Source organism: Hemicordylus capensis, chromosome 6, assembly GCF_027244095.1.
Source record: "Hemicordylus capensis ecotype Gifberg chromosome 6, rHemCap1.1.pri, whole genome shotgun sequence".
Classification (NCBI taxonomy): domain Eukaryota; kingdom Metazoa; phylum Chordata; class Lepidosauria; order Squamata; family Cordylidae; genus Hemicordylus; species Hemicordylus capensis.
In genome coordinates this window covers 54,691,963-54,708,745 of record NC_069662.1, presented here as the reverse complement: position 1 = coordinate 54,708,745, position 16,783 = coordinate 54,691,963, and the positions used below count along the sequence as shown (strand labels likewise).

Genomic DNA, 16,783 nt, shown 5'->3' with positions numbered 1-16,783 from the left:
TTTGTTTTTGTTGTGGGAGGGGGGCTTTTACTGGCCACCTGCCCTTGGATTACAACTACATTACAAAGCTGCAGATGCCATTATAGTGGGACCATAGGATTGGCCTGCTCATTTCCCCCCCCACCTTCAAAGCAAATTTCTAACACTCATGTTTTGTTAGCTGATGTTGTTGAGTTTCCAAAAATACAATGAAATAATTTTGTAAGTACATTGCAAAGAAGCATTTTAGAGACAAAATAAACTATTAAATTGACCTTTTGGAAATATGGACTTTTCTATCTTTGCTATTTTTTATTGCACACTTTCTAGAGAGAGGCTGAGTTGCATCATTATAAACCCAAAACACATGTTCTAAAAAGGACTCCCACTTCAAGGTTCTCCATGCCTGTCTCCTATAACACATAAATACATGTATATTTTATGAATATTTCCAACTCTTTAGTCTTGTCCTAGAAGTGTATATCAAATTATAAATTATACAACATCCCCTTATGCAAAGCGCACAAATTGAGTGCCCAACTTATATAGATCATTACAGCTATTGAATTTACCTTTCATGACTACAGAATCTTAGAAACCCCTCTCCTCAAACTGAATGTATCACTCATGGGTGTCTTATTGCCCTGGCAGGTCCTGTCATTGGGAGCTGATGTTCTCCCCGAGTACAAGCTGCAGGCACCACGCATTCACCGATGGACCATCCTGCATTACAGTCCCTTCAAGGCAGTATGGGACTGGCTGATCCTGTTGCTGGTCATCTACACAGCTGTCTTCACACCCTACTCAGCTGCCTTCCTGCTCAATGAAGAGCAGGAGGAGAAGCGCTTAGACTGCAGCTACTCATGTGATCCGCTCTACATTATTGACCTCATTGTGGACATCATGTTCATAGTTGACATTATCATCAACTTTCGCACCACTTACGTCAATATCAATGATGAAGTAGTAAGTCACCCAGCCAAGATTGCCATCCACTACTTCAAGGGCTGGTTTCTCATTGACATGGTGGCTGCCATCCCCTTTGACTTGCTCATTTTCCGTTCTGGATCAGATGAGGTGAGTGGGAATAGCAAGTTAGAGTGTGCTGTCTTACAAGAATGTTCAGTGCTCAGAGAATGAAGCAAAAAAAGTACTAGGGACAGGTCATAGAACATATCTATCGATATCGATATCTATCTATATCTATATCTGAGAGAGCGAGCGTGCTCACACATGAAGAAAAGTTTTAAAGCATGTGTAGAGTGAACTCACTAAAATAGAAAGAGGGCTGTTCTGAGCCGCCGTGTGTCAATCAATATGATGTTTAGTCCCTACTGCAAATTCTCCAGGGATTTGTAGGGGCACCCACAAAATTTGTAATGGAAGGGAGGTATGACTAGAAATCCCTACAGTCCTTGCTGCAGTGACATCATAAGCATGTGCTATTGCCTACAGGCTTCTGGGCAAGCTGTGGCCAATGTGGGCCTTCCTGATGGCTGCTTCCCTTCTCCACAAAGTCATTGGGATGGTGGAGAGGGCAGGTCAGTACTGTACAGGTCAAAGGCTACCCAAAAACCTCTGGGTCCTGCCATATTCCAGTCAATATAATTGGCAAGGAATTATACCCGCGTGACTCAGGACAGGATTGGCAGTGCCTGTGGCTCTGTGGGGACTTCTGAAAGCTGTAAGTGCCCTATTTTGAGCAGCATCTACCAGAGAATGTCAGGACTTAATATTAATCTCTGACCTAATTTGGGGGGTGCAGCTTTATCCATAGTTGTTGTTTTTTCCCCCCTGCTGGGTTTCATTCATCTCTAAAAACTCTAGAAGAAAATTTTGCTTTCAGGGCACTTACAGGATTATCTTCATGAAATTTTGTAAAATCACACAGATGCCTTGAGAGATGTAAAAATAAAATGGTTGGGAAATAGTAATACAACTCACTTTTGAAGAGTTGGTGGCACATGGAGTTGCTGGGGAAGTTTTTTTAGTCCATGCTTTCCGTGAAAATATATACATTTATGATGCATGGCATTTTTATGCGGGAAGAGTGCAATTTCCTACCCAACACATGGATACATTTAAAAAGTTGTCAGTAGAACCCAGAAGGCTTGTTACCTAGCTTATGTCTTTCTATTGCTTCCTTTCCTCTCCAGACAACAACTTTGATAGGGCTGCTGAAGACAGCTCGACTGTTGCGCCTGGTGAGAGTAGCCCGCAAGTTGGACCGCTATTCTGAGTATGGGGCTGCTGTCTTGTTCTTGCTTATGTGCACCTTTGCCCTCATTGCCCACTGGCTGGCCTGTATCTGGTATGCCATTGGAAATGTGGAGCGGCCCTACATGGAACACAAGATTGGATGGCTGGATAACCTGGGTGACCAGATTGGCAAGCGCTACAATGACAGTGACCTCTCGTCCGGTCCCTCCATCAAGGACAAATATGTGACAGCCCTCTACTTCACCTTCAGTAGCCTCACCAGTGTGGGCTTTGGCAATGTCTCGCCCAATACCAACTCTGAGAAGATCTTCTCCATCTGTGTCATGCTGATTGGCTGTGAGTGCTTCTGCACCCACCTCCTAGCCTTATCCCTATCTCCTTCTCATTGATGGTGATTTCCCCTTTCTCCTTCAACATACCTCCTAAGTCCCCCAGATTTCAAAGGATAGTCCTGATTTGGCTACAGAAATTTGCCATCCTGTGTATATACAGTACTGGCCCTGGGTTCTCATTTACAGAACTTATTTCTCTGCTGCTGAGACAGTCAGAACTAAGGAAGGGCAGGATATCACTGATTGGCTGATTCCGGTCTGCCTGGAAATGAAATTGAGAAGAATGCCTAGGTCAACAACTGAGGAGAGGGCTCCTGTATTGTTAATAGTTGAGTAGAAGGAGGAATTTTGGCATGTCTAGCTTGTTATATTGTAATGCTACCGCAATGAGAAAAGAATGCCAACTTTCCCCATGTAATTTTGATTAGCAAACTGGTCAAATTCAGGCTAAAAAATAATACCATCCAAGGGATTCATAACTGACTGGCAAACCATATTCAAATAGTGCTCATCGATGGCTCTTTCTCAGACAGGAGGGAGGTTTTGAGTGGGATGTTACAGGGCTGTGTTCTGCACCCCGTACACTTTAAAAAATTTTAAACAGTTGTTTAGATTAAGGAGCCATGAAGAGGTGGTGGAATCCTCATCAGATTTGGAGGTGACACAAAACTGGGAAGGATAACTCAGAAAACAGGAATAAAATTCAAAATTATCTTAATAGAATGGAAATGTAGGTTGAAACTAATACAATGGAAGTAATCAAAGGCAAATCAAAAGTTCTGCACTTAGGTTTTAAAAAAAATCAGATGCACAGGTATGAGATGGGAGTTACCTGGCTTAAGGGTATTACATGTTGAAAAAATCCTGGGATTGCAGTCTGTCACAAGCCGAATGGTTTGCTGCATCTGTAAAGAAAGGCTAATGCAATTTTGGGCTGCATTAACAGAATCCTATTTCACAAAAAGTAATTTTTCCACTTTACTCAGCACTAGTCAGACCTCTTCTGACATACCGTGTCCAATTCTATCTGTCACACTTTAAGAAGGATGTAGACAAATTGTAGCAGGTTCAGAGGAAGGCAGTGAAGATGACCAGGGGCCTAGAAAACAAGCCCTATAGGGAAAGGTTGGGGGAACTGGATATGTTTAGCCTGGAGAAGAAAAGACAGCAAAGATGTGTTCTCTGCTGCTTCAGAGGGTAGGACTAGATCTAAAGTGTTTTAAGTTACAGAGCAGGGTAGATTTTGTTTGAACTAGGTTAGGAAAAACATCTTAATTGGAAAAGCAGTTCAACGATGAAACCATCTATTGGTTACCAAAGTGGGAGCAGTGATGGAGGTCTTCGAACAGAGTATGGAGGACCATCTATTAGAGGACCATCTACTCCATCAATGCTATGATTCTACTAAAAGTACAGGAGCCATCTTTTGTATTGCTTCAAGTCAATGTAACTCTGCCTAGGGAGCCCAGAGCCCAGAACTGAGACACAGTCCAAGCACAAGAGCATCAGCTAAGTTTAAGAGGTCATCCTGAGGGTCATCAGATGATAATTCCATTAATTACTAGAGCAATTTCCTTCACATTATGGATGTGAAGGGACAAAGGAACAATAAATGTCGTGCACAGACATACATGGAGATCACCAATGGAGTCTCTGTCAGTAAAGGTCATGTTGCCCATTGTCATGGGTACACAGCAGTGTCCCCAAGCACAGCCCTATTCCCCCAACCCATAGAAGTACATCGCTCAGAGTACACAACTGCTCTACTGCTCTGTGGTTACATGCTGTGGAGCTGCCATTTTGAAAAGGAAACAGTGTCTAGAATATAGGGTGTTCCATCACAAGGTCTACCTTTCCCCACAACACATACTTGCTCTTTCCTGCCTCCATTCCTCTAGGTCTTTAGGTCCCTTCACATTCCCCACTTTTGCACCTCTGAACTTTCCCTTCTACAATTCTATGTGAATCATAACAAAAATCAAATCTTACCTAAAATTGTTTTCCTTCCCACCCAAATTGTGCAAATGCACCATACTATATGTTGCAACATTTGCATGATAAAATCTGTAAGTTTGGCAAAATGATTTTTAAAATCAGCATTATTTGTTATGCCTGCAATATTTGACTTCTGTGAAATTTGCTGCAACAGTAGGCTAGATGTCCTTCCATCAGCAAGGATTTGCTTAGAGTCAAGGCTTACCAGGGCCCAACCTTTCATATATATATATATATATATATATATATATATATATATATATATATATATATCATACAAAGTAATAATTAAAGTTACTCTGAGCATGTGTAAAGTCCACTTTCTTCACCAGTGAGTAAGCGCATTGCTCTCTCCATATGTCTGGGATTAGGGAGCAGGACTCCCAGGTCAGACAACTTGACTTTAAAGCCAACATGAACTCCAGAAGCTTTTGTTTTAAAAATGATCTACTACCTCTTATAGTATTTACAAGCCACTTCTTGGTGGATCCGTGGGTACTGTTGATTGTCATCAACAAATTATTCCTTGGTATCCAAGCCTAAAATGTAGGTTTGGGCAGGCCTCAGACACTTAATATGTACAAGTCCTCAGGTACCACCAATTCCAAAAATGGTTCCTTCACGCCTTAATAGTGACTCCTGTCCTCTTGTTACAGCTCTCATGTATGCCAGCATCTTTGGCAATGTCTCTGCCATTATCCAGCGTCTGTACTCAGGCACAGCCCGCTACCATACCCAGATGCTGAGGGTTAAGGAATTCATCCGCTTCCATCAAATCCCCAACCCATTACGCCAGCGCCTTGAAGAGTACTTCCAGCATGCCTGGTCCTACACCAATGGGATTGACATGAATGCGGTGAGTCAGACAAGATATGGGCTCTACAGCAAAGACCTGACTCCTGGGTGGAGAGGGATAATGGGCTTCTCCAAATGCAGAATACATCTGAATCCCTCAACCGGGTTCCTTATTACAGAGCAACACAAGATTTCTTGGGATGCCCTGTCTGTTCCACCTGTCCTCCCAAAGGTCTCGGCCACATTCCTTTACATTTTCCTAAAGTGCAATCTTTTGGCACCATCAAAAAAAATCCTCACAACACTGACAGCAAAAACCTAACCACTAAAAACAAAAGTATCTTTATTCAAAACAGAATACCAAGAGTCTCTGTGGTATGATGATGAGAAGCGGAAGTGATGTTGTTATGGTTCCCACTTACAATTTTTCAGTTATTCTTCATGCACTTTATAGGTGAGGTTTGGAATGAACACATTAAGTCAGAGCACAAAATCTACTGGGGACTTTGGTCCCATCTGCTTTCTCCCTGTCTGTCCTCCCACATGGGAAGACAGGAAGGGTAGAGGCAGTGCTGGCCCAAGAACATTTTGCTGCCTGATGCAGTACACTATATGGGGAAGGGATGTAGCTTAGTGGTGGAGCATATATTCTGCATGCAGAAGGTTTTAGGTTCAATCTCTGGTATCTCCAGGTAAAGTTGTGCCGTCGAGTCGGTGTCGACTCCTGGTGACCTTGTGGGTGTCTTTGGTAGAACACAGGAGGGGTTTACCATTGCCATCTCCTGCGCAGTATGAGATGATGCCTTTCAGCATCTTCCTATATTGCTGCTGCCCGATAGAGGTGTTTTCCATAGTCTGGGAAACCAGTAGGGATTCGAACCAGCAACCTGTTGCTCCCTAGGCAGGGAAAAATCCTCTGTCTGAAATCTTGGAGAGTCACTGTCCATCAGTATAGATTATACAGAACTAGATGGACCAAATCCACCCTCCACCCTCCAAATTTTCTGTATACAGCCTTGTGGCTATAGGCCAAACTACATGTTACATTATACATGCATTTAGTTTAGTGCAAGTTAAAAAGCAGACATGCTGGGGTGAGTGGGAAAAAGGACTGCAGCACATGGGGAAGAACCCCTTCCTGCCTCACCACAAAGGAAAGGAAAGGTTGTGCCGTTGTGTTGGTGTCAACTCCTGGTGACCACAGAGTCCTGTGGTTGCCTTTGGTAGAATACAGGAGGGGTTTACCATTGCCATCTCCCATGCAGTATGAGATGATGCCTTTCAGCATCTTCCTATATTGCTTCTGCCCGACATAGGTGTTTCCCATAGTCTGGGAAACACACCAGCGGGGATTCGAACCAACAGCCTCCTGCTCTCTAGACAGGTTACTTCCCTGCTGTGCCATAAGGTATTTCACCATAGTTTTAACAAAAACCATGTCCCCAAAACTGCTATTAGCCCCAGAGGGGAAGTTTTCATTGGCATCAATCGAAACTTCCATCCAGAGGCTAATAGCAACTTTGGGGACATGATATTAACCAGGACTGCAGTGCAACAGGAAAGAGTTAAATACCCCTCCCCATGGTCCTGATCCTGATTCCCCCTCCCCACATGCCTGCTATTTAATTGGTAAAAACCCACAAATTTGTAAAAACCCACAATCCAAATTATGGGCTTGTTTGCACGACTGCCAGCAAGGTAGGAGAAGCACCCAGCCTGGGCAGGAGAGCTGGGCTTGCTCCCGATATTCAGCCATGTGCTTATAAACATCAAGCTGGGAGGCAAGGAGAATGATCATGTGTAAGTCTGGGCAGTGAACTGGAGACATTACTTAAAATGAGTGTTGGGAAAGATAACATTGGACGCAGCCCTTAGTTTAAAGTCTGACTGGACCTCTGCAGCCTCCTGTGATTGCCATGAATCATAGAAGATCATAGAGTTTGAGGGGACCATGAGAACCACCACACCAGGAAGAGTCCCGTCTCAAGCACAAAAATTGCCTTGCAAACTATGTGCCAAGAAATGATATTGAATTCCTTGGTGTTGAATACCCAAGGGCTGTCCTTCTGAGCTGGGTCAGCTTCTGCTGGGTGCAAGTAAGAGGCTCCAAAGCCATATTGATTCCACTTTCCTCCCTATGGCTGGTTGCTAAGCAAAAGCTGGAGAGGATGGTGTCTAAATAAACTTCAATCCATTTTAATTAGTCTGCTGGAAAAGGGAGTGAGGGGATCAATAGCAAAGCCCAAAGCAGCATTTGAAGAGGAAAGAGAGCTTCTAGACAGATCCCTTGAAAGAAGAGAAGACTGTTCTTTCTCACTGGGAAAAACCTTCCCTCATTACATTACATAGTTGGCTCCTATTAAATGGGCTGAGCAGGGAGACATTGGTTAAGGCAAAAAGAATCCAGCTTGCCTCTCAATGGATAATCCCCTTGGAATGCACATCTCAAGACAGAGGTTGACAAGGTGGATCATATGCAGGGGGTTGCTCAAAGACCTTGGCAGGAACCATGTAAGCCAAGGAATTATTATAGCTGCCAGGCCCTTTCCATGTGCCAGAAACCTGGCTAGTGCTCCGGGAACTAGTGCTGGCACACATTTGTCACACACTATAACAGTCTCATCTTAGGAACATAGGAAGCTGCCATATACTGAGTCAGACCCTTGGTCCAACTAACTCAGTATTGTCTTCACAGACTGGCAGCAGCTTCTCCAAGGTTGCAGGAAGGAATCTCAGCCCTATATTAGGAACATAGGAAGCTGCCATATATTGAGTCAGACCATAGGTCCATCTAGCTCAGTATTGTCTTCACAGACTGGCAGAGGCTTCTCCAAGGTTGCAGGCAGGAATCTCTCTCAGCCCTATCTTGGAGATGCCAGGGAAGGAACTTGCAGCCTAGATCCTCTTCCCAGAGCGGCTCCATCCCCTGAGGGGAATATCTTACAGCGCTCACACTTCTGGTCTCCCTTTCATATGAAACCAGGGCGGATACTGCTTAGCTTAAGGGGACAAGTCATGCTTGCTACCACAAGACCAGCTCTCTTCCCAGAGATGCCAGGGAGGAAACTTGGAACCTAGATGCTCTTCCCAGAGTGGCTCCATCCCCTAAGGGGAATAGCTTACAGTGCTCACACTAGGGGTGTGCATGGAAGCGGCTGGCCAGTTCGGTCTGGCATCCTCTTGAACTGTGCCCCCCCATTTCAGACTGGTCCGGGGGGTGTTCACGAATATATATATATATATATATGCTGGCTGGCCTTGGGCCGAAATAAACCAACACACACACACACACACACACACACACACACACACACACACACACACAAAACTTATATATAAAACTTACCCTCTTCAGGAGAGTTGTTGGAGGTGGCAGTATGGGGGGAGTCTGCAGAGGTTCCCCCTCCCCACGCCAGCTTCCCTTACAGCCCAAACCGGGCCGTTCGGCTGGCTCTTCGGCCCATTTGGGCCTTCCCCTTCTGGTGTGGTGGCCATTTTGGAGGCCGCCGCACCTGCAATTGGCCTCTGCGTGACCCAGGCCATGCAGAGACCAATTGCACAGGTGTGGTGGCCTCCAAAATGGCTACCGCGCCAGAGGGGGAAAGGCCAAAGAGCTGGCTGAACGGGCTGGTTTGGGCTGTAAGGGAGGCCAGCGGGGGGAGGGGGAACCTCCGCAGACACCCCCCCCGCCGCCTCCAACAACTACCCCAAAGTCCATGAACCCCCCAAACAGTTGTGGGGTGTTCGGTCTGAGGTCAGACCAAACGGGATGGTTTGGTTTGACCCCAAACCGTCAAACTGAACAGGTTCAACGTCAAACATGTTTGACGTCAAACCTTTTTGCACATCCCTAGCTCACACTTCTAGTCTCCCATTCATATGCAACCAGGGCAGACCCTGCTTAGCTAAGGGGACAAGTCATGTTTGCTACCACAAGACCAGCTTATCATACAATTTACTACACCAATTAAGACTGAAACAGGCAAAATAACTGCACACAATACACACTTGATCTGGGTGTATTCATGCATCAAGACATGGCAGTGGCCAAGATGTGTATAACTGGGTTCAAACAAGCACAAGGCAATAACAATTACCAACTGATAACCAAGATAGTCAGAAAATGCATACTTTTTCAGCAGCATCCACCTGCTGCAAAGCAGGACCAGCACATTTCATTAAACACCACCCTTCCATCTAAACTAAAGTTTACTATGGTTAACAGAATTGTGCTGGTGTTCATTTAACTTTTAAACTGGCAAAACTTTACTTCAGGGATGGTTAGCTTTTTCATCCAAGGAGCATCCAAATTACTCCCCACTCCAACTCCCCTTGCCAAGCTGCTCAGTAGGGATGTGCACAAATCGATTTTTTAAATTTGATTTGTGCCCCAAACAAATCACCCCTGATTTGTTTTGTATCCAGATCTACCCCCTTCAAATCACCCCAGATTCAATTTGTAATTGCTTTGATTCAATTCAGTTTCAGACCAATTCAGACCACTTAACAAGGTCCTACGGGCACCAAATTTGGCTGGTAGGTAGGTCCCCATGGGTGCCACCTACCTCCCAAATTTCAAGGCAGTGAGACACTTGGTTGATGTTTAATGTTTTTTCTTTAGCTTTTACTGATTTTGCACATTTCCGCCCTAGGAAACAATGGGGATTCGAAGTTGCCATATCCTAAGCCTAACACGGATCCCCAGCTTTAATTTTTTTTAAAAGCTAAGCTCTAGCCCTTGTAGAAGTGGAGTTATGGAGCAAAATGTGCAGTCATTATTTTTCAAGTGTTTGGATTCTTTGGTGTATAATAACTTTTCCTTATAATCAATCCCTATGAGGATTCATTGCACATCTTCATTTCTTCTGTTCATTTTGACTGTCACTGGACAGTGCCAACTGTCAGCTGCCATGTGTCAACTACACCCCCAAACACACACACTGGGGTACTCAGTTTATTTTTAAGGTATTTTTGAAATGTTTAGATTCTTTGGTGTCTTCATTACACACCTTCATTTCTTCTGTTCATGTTGACCCCACTGCTTTGCAGGTTTGGGTGGGGAATTAGTAGCATTCCATGTTCCAACTACCCCGCAACCCACAAGCCACTGGGTACTCAGTTCTTATTTTAGGAATTTTTGAGGTGTTTAGACTCTTTGGTGTGTAATGAATCCTCATAGGGATTCATTATGAGGAAAGGTTATTAGACACCAAAGAGCCTAAACACTTGAAAAAAATCCTAGAACATAAATTGAGTAGTACCCCACTGCCTTGCGGGTGGGAGTGGGGTGTAGTTGGCACATGGCAGTTGACAGTTGGCACTGACAAAAAGACAGTCAAAATGAATATAAAAAATGAAGGTGTGTAATGAATCCTCATAGAGATTCATTGAGGGTAAGTTATTATACACCAAAGAATCCAAACATTTGAAAAATAGTGACCAAACATTTTGCTCCATAACTCCACTTCTACAAGGGCTAGAGCTTAGCTTTTTTTTTTTTTAATGAAAGCTGGGGATCCATGTTAGGGTTAGGATATGGCAACTTCGAATCCCCATTGTTTCCTATGGTGGAAATGTTCAAAATCAATAAAAACTTAAAAACAAACAAACATTAAACATCAACCAAGTGTCCCACTGCCTTGAAATTTGGGTGGTAAAGCTGGGAATCTGGGGGAATTAATAGGAGAGATCCAAATCTCGAATCGATTCAAATCGAATCAGGCACAATTCGATTTGTACCTGAATCTAGCCAATGGACCACATTGGATTTGGAGACAAATCACCCGACTCAGCTAGATTTGGGCACAATTCGATTTGTACCCGAATCAATTTGCACATCCCTACTGCTCAGGGACACAGTCTTGCTGCTTTGTGTGGGAGAATTGCTTCTCCCTGACTAGCAGATATTCCTTCCCATTGTGAACTCCCATTGCAAGAGGTCTCTGCATCACCACAGAGGTCCCTGTCATGACTTCTGGAGTACCTGCTGGTTGCAGAGGACGAGTGCCTCATGGCAGCTTCAGTGAGCAGGCTGGGCTGGTTCAAAAGTAGCATGCATTGTGAGGTACTGCTTCTCTCTCAATTGACAGGCATCCAGTTCCTATTGGAAAATGGAAGGTGGCCTTTTTCATGATGAAGGGTCATAAAGGGGTTGGACACATTGCTCGTGGGGGCTAGATCCATCTCACAGCCACCAATTGTTCATCTTAGCTTTGCTTAATTGTGCTCTAAGTAAATACTGTGGCTAAACACCCCTGCCATTCTTGGTATGGGGGAAATGGGAATATAACATGACAGATATTGGGGGAGTATGCATATCTGACCTGAGCCTCTAAAGCAAGCATGAACAGAACAACTTGGAAATATCATGAAATATCTTCATATCTAAAGTTTTGCCTTAGAGATGTGTGTTTTAAAAAGCAGGTTCTTCTAACTCAATTCTCTCCTTATGTGAAGCCAATGCTAGCTACTTGAATGAATTCCTCTATGGGGCACTGTTTTCAGACAACACAAAGTATCAAGGGGGAAGAGCAGCAGCAACCTTCATGATCCCACCCACTCATCTGTACCTATTCTCATTCAGGTGCTGAAAGGTTTCCCAGACTGCCTGCAAGCTGACATCTGCCTCCACCTCAACCGCACCCTCCTCCAAAATTGCAAAGCCTTTCGAGGAGCCACCAAGGGCTGCCTACGGGCCTTGGCCATGAAGTTCAAGACAACCCATGCACCGCCTGGCGACACCCTGGTGCATTATGGAGATGTCCTCACCACCCTTTATTTCATCTCACGTGGTTCCATTGAGATTCTCAGGGAGGACATTGTAGTGGCCATCCTAGGTGAAAGATTCCTCCTTCTAGAGGGCGGAGGGGAGGGGAGGAAATCCACATGGGAAGAGTTGGGGCTACTGCTTGTGACTCATCTGCTCAACTAAGGCAAGCCCTCAGGCAATCAGAGGAGAGTCAAATTTCATCTCTCTCTCTCTCTCTCTCTCTCTCTCTCTCTCTCTCTCTCTCTCTCTCACTGAAGCTCTTCTTCCCCAACTGGAAAGAGCATTGTGGCATAACCCAGATGCCTCTGCTGGCACTTTAGAGCCAGGAGATGCAGCTGGTTCACCCCTCCTCCTCCACCTCCTCCTCCTCCTCCCTCTCCCTCTCCCTCTCCCTCTCCACTCAGGGGAAAGAACAGCACAGCTGAGGAAGTTGTGTACTAGCTCTCCTCCTCCTCCTCCTCCTCCTCCTCCTCCTCCTCCTCCTGAAAGGTCAGCTTACCTGCCCTTTATAGTTGGGAAGAGGAGTATTATGTCACCACTGTACTACTCCTTCCTCTGGTTGGAAAGAGCAGCACAATCTGGTGATCTCAGCTTCAGAGGGCAGGGCCAGGTGGGCAGGACTGAGTTTAGAAAATTCAGTACATATGTCCTTGTCTAGATAATTGGTGCTCCTGGTCTCTCTAAGCTCCCCAACTTCCAGAAGGTGGGAGCCAATGGTAGGAGATTCCTCTGTCCTTATTTGTGTTATTTCTTGTAATACTTCCACTGTGGCTCACAGCCCCAGCTGCCATCAGAGACAGACTAGTGAGCTGAACAGAACATTGTATCTCCAAGGACAGTAGAGAGACTTTAACAGGATTTCCTCTTTTGTGCAGGGAAGAATGACATATTTGGAGAGCCCATTAGTCTCTATGCCAGGCCTGGGAAATCCAATGCAGATGTACGAGCTCTCACTTATTGCGACTTGCATAAAATCCAGCGAGAGGACCTTTTGGAAGTTTTGGATATGTATCCAGCTTTCTCAGACAACTTCTGGAGCAACCTGGAGATAACTTTCAACCTTAGAGATGTGAGTCTGGGATGTGTGGAGGGAGGGAAGGAAAAGGGCCAGGGAGAGGTGGGAGAAAAATGGCTAACTGAGGTTCAACCACAGCTAAAGTATCTGCACCCAAATGGCTAAGGAGAAAAGTAGACTCAATTCTGTATAGAGAGACTGAAACTGGGTGAAGTAAACAGATCAGCATTATTCTCCCTTTTGGCCTTGAAGGCTTTTCACATCATCCTACCCATATTTACTTGAATCAAAGATGACTCTGAATGTAAGATGTCCCCCTTAAAAAGTAGAGGTTAAATACATGTTATACCTGTATTTACTTGAAAGGAACAGGACTCTGAATTTAAGACTACCTCCTAATTTCTAATATAAAAAAACTTGGTGGGAAACCTAGTCTTAGATTCAGGTAAATACAGTAAGTGGCTGAGCCCTCTGCAGGCCTAGATGTGCAAGGTTGGACTTCCACATGGCTCAACTGCCTCAGCTGATGTGACCATTTGGGCACTCAGCTCATGTCCTCAGTTGTACTCTACAACTGTAACCTATTCAAAAACCCCTGTGCTGTAGATAAGCACAAAGATGCTGAAAACCTCTGGCCTCACTTCCTAAAATGAGGAGGGCCAGGGCAAGGACCTCTGGAAGCCATTCCTGCTCATCCCAGCTGTGTAGTGGGCATTCTGCACATTCTCAAAGGCACTTTCTTCACCCGTTTCAGGGCTGAGCAATAGGAAAAGGTTCTGGACAAGTCCTAGAGGCACCTGGCTCCAATCAAGCCTTGCAGAGGAACATAGGGTTAGGGTGTAGGGAACCCCAAGGAACCTAAGCTGTTCTGGTAACTCAGGACTACCTTTTCTGCTACAAGTTGCCCATGACTGTTCCTTTTTGCTCTCAGGCAGACAGCGTTCCTCGCTCACCACTCAGTGAGGAGTATAACTGCAACTATCGCCGGGCACGCCGCCGCAAGCATTCCCTCTGCAAAGCTAACAAAATCGGTGAGTCACCTCCAGGGACATTGCAGAGTTCCTGATTTAAGAATGGGGCAAGGGAGATGAAAAATGCATTCCTGTCACTTCCTTTGACTGTGCCCACCACTTATAATATTAAAAACAAATGCCCTGCCGGGTCAGATCAAAGGCCCATGTGGCCCATCGACCTCTTACAGTGGCTGTGTAAAGCTCATGATGCAGATCAAGATGGAGTGTCTTCCACTGTTGTACTCATTGGATTCTGTGGAGAAACAAGAAAACCTGTACTGCCTCTGAAAATGGCGGCTCCATTTTGCCATCAAGGCTGATAGCGATTGATAGACCTATTTGTTTAATAAGCTTATTTTCTGCTTAATAAGCAGAAAATTACAGTACACCTGTTCAGACAAGCTTTTGATTTAGTTTGATTTTTTGAAATTGGGTTTTAAATGTTTGGCTTTAAATTTTTTGGTTGTTTTCTCTGATTGTGAACTGCCTTGAGAATACATGGCATTTTATATATAAACAAACAATGTCACAAGAAAGATGAAACAAGTTGTATATATCCTTTATAATTCAAGTCATCTTACAGAAACTGATGTTTCTATTTACTGCATTCTGATGTCCTTGTTGCCAACTGTGAGCATGTTCTTAGTATGAATTCCTTAGGCAATGATATTGTATCCCACAGCCAAGACTCTTCATATTAAGCAAATCTGTATCCTTCCTTTCTGTTACAGATCCAGACAGCTTGGACGCAGGCATCTCAGATCTGGAGCAGTATCATGCATACTCCGAGCTCACACAGCTGCAGGGCCCCCACAGTAAAGACCATTGGGATGATATGTGTAGTACCACAACTCCCTGCTCCCAGACCAGTGAAGAAGAGACCAAAATGCACAGCCCCACTAAGGGTGACTTCTTCACTGTCACTGAAGAGAATGACTATAGTCCTGCTGTGGTAAATCTAGTCAGTGATGGCACTGAGATTGACAAACTGGTGACTGACGATAGCCAATCTTATGCAGGTATGAGGAACTGGGTGCTCTTTTGGGGTAGGGGACTAAGGCGCCCTGGTTGGTCTGCATTACATGGTTAGCTGAATGGTTTGCCTCGGGTGTCTCACCTTTTTAATAGTAATTAATGGCAGGACTGGAAGGACTGGATCCCTACAATTTTTTAGCCTAGGATGTTCTTGTTTTTTGAAACATGACATGAGTCTGGTGGTGGCAAATGTAACTTCATTTCCATTCTATAACAGATAGCACTTTAAGGTTCTGAAAGAACTTCACAAATAATATCTCAATGATATTTACACCAACTCTGTAAATGGGCTGTTTTTGTTCTACCTATATTATCTCTGTTTTTATGGTTTTAATACTTTGTCCACTGACTTAGAAAGTGTACTAGGCATACAGCATAGGCCATTGTTGTGTTTTTCCATAGCATTTGGTGGGGGAGAGAGTAAAGCTCAGACAGAGTGACTTATGACCACTTTGACATGTAGTCCACTATTATCATAATCAATAATAATAAACTTTATTTGTTAACCGCCCCATAATAAATTGTTCTGTAGGCGGCTTCAGAGGCCTACCTAGGAGAGAAGGGGCCTGTGTTCACCCCTCTCTCTGGCAGCCCGTCAGAGCGAGGGAGATAATGAAGAAAATAGGGAGGGGTGGAGCTGGGGGGCCTTAAGGAGCTGGGGGCCCCGGGCTCTTTTGGACCCATCCACTCAATTATAGCTACACCCCTGGGCGGCTTACAACACAACATTAAAACATGAGATGAACACACAGATATTATCACAGACTGCAAGCCATGTGAATTCAGGGCAGAGATCTCAAAACACATGCAGAAAAGATACTGTAACTCAAGGAAGCCTAACTCAAGTCACAATATGGATAATATAGTCATTGAATTCAGTATGTAGAAAACATTTGCACACTTTACACTTGATGGATGTGAATTCTCTCTCATATGCATACAGCACTCCTTTCATCTCTATCACACACACACACTGCACACAAAGTAGCACATCTCTCACAAACATGTTCAACACTTCTTTCTCACACACTTACACACACCCCACCTCTCCCCCATATCCCACCTCACCCCCACACACCACCTCTCCCTCTCTCACACACCCCACATACCCCCTCTCTCTTTCTCTTTCTCTCTCTCTCTCTCTCTCTCACAGACACACACACCACCTCTCCCTCTCACCCCCATACACACCACCTCTCTCTCTCTCTCTCTGACACAGACACACACACAGAAGATGCAGCAGTATTTCTCCCACTTATCCATAACATATAGGCAGCTGCTGCAGCACTCCTCTCATACACATGCAATGCTGTCCCTTCCCCCCTCACACTCACAAACACAAAGAGCAACACTCCTCCCTTTCCATCACATACATGCATGTGTGTGCATGCACACACGCACCCCCTTCCCACACACACTATTCTTGTCTCCTAGTGGCTTCAACTATTGCAGGTGCTCAACTTGGTGATGTCCACTTCTTTTTCCTTTCCCTTTTTTTGGCAGCAGGCTCCATCTGGAAAATTTGGAGATATGCTGCATTTGTCAGCACTTGAAACCATTTAATTTACACAACAGTATTTCCCTTTGGCATACTGGGGTTTATTTATCTGATTTGGGGAAAATCCAGATT

General features: G+C 44.6%; 1 protein-coding gene across 1 annotated transcript in view; it reads left to right on the top strand.

Moving 5' to 3' along the window:
• KCNH6 (potassium voltage-gated channel subfamily H member 6) overlaps nucleotides 1-16,783 on the top strand; it is a 130,621-nt gene that overhangs the window by 105,875 nt on the left and 7,963 nt on the right. Inside the window, exons 5-11 of the mRNA XM_053266299.1 lie at nucleotides 631-1,056; nucleotides 2,136-2,535; nucleotides 5,183-5,382; nucleotides 11,905-12,157; nucleotides 12,966-13,159; nucleotides 14,037-14,136; nucleotides 14,850-15,137. Of these exons, the coding sequence (XP_053122274.1) occupies nucleotides 631-1,056; nucleotides 2,136-2,535; nucleotides 5,183-5,382; nucleotides 11,905-12,157; nucleotides 12,966-13,159; nucleotides 14,037-14,136; nucleotides 14,850-15,137 (1,861 nt within the window). The remainder of the gene's footprint in view (nucleotides 1-630; nucleotides 1,057-2,135; nucleotides 2,536-5,182; nucleotides 5,383-11,904; nucleotides 12,158-12,965; nucleotides 13,160-14,036; nucleotides 14,137-14,849; nucleotides 15,138-16,783) is intronic.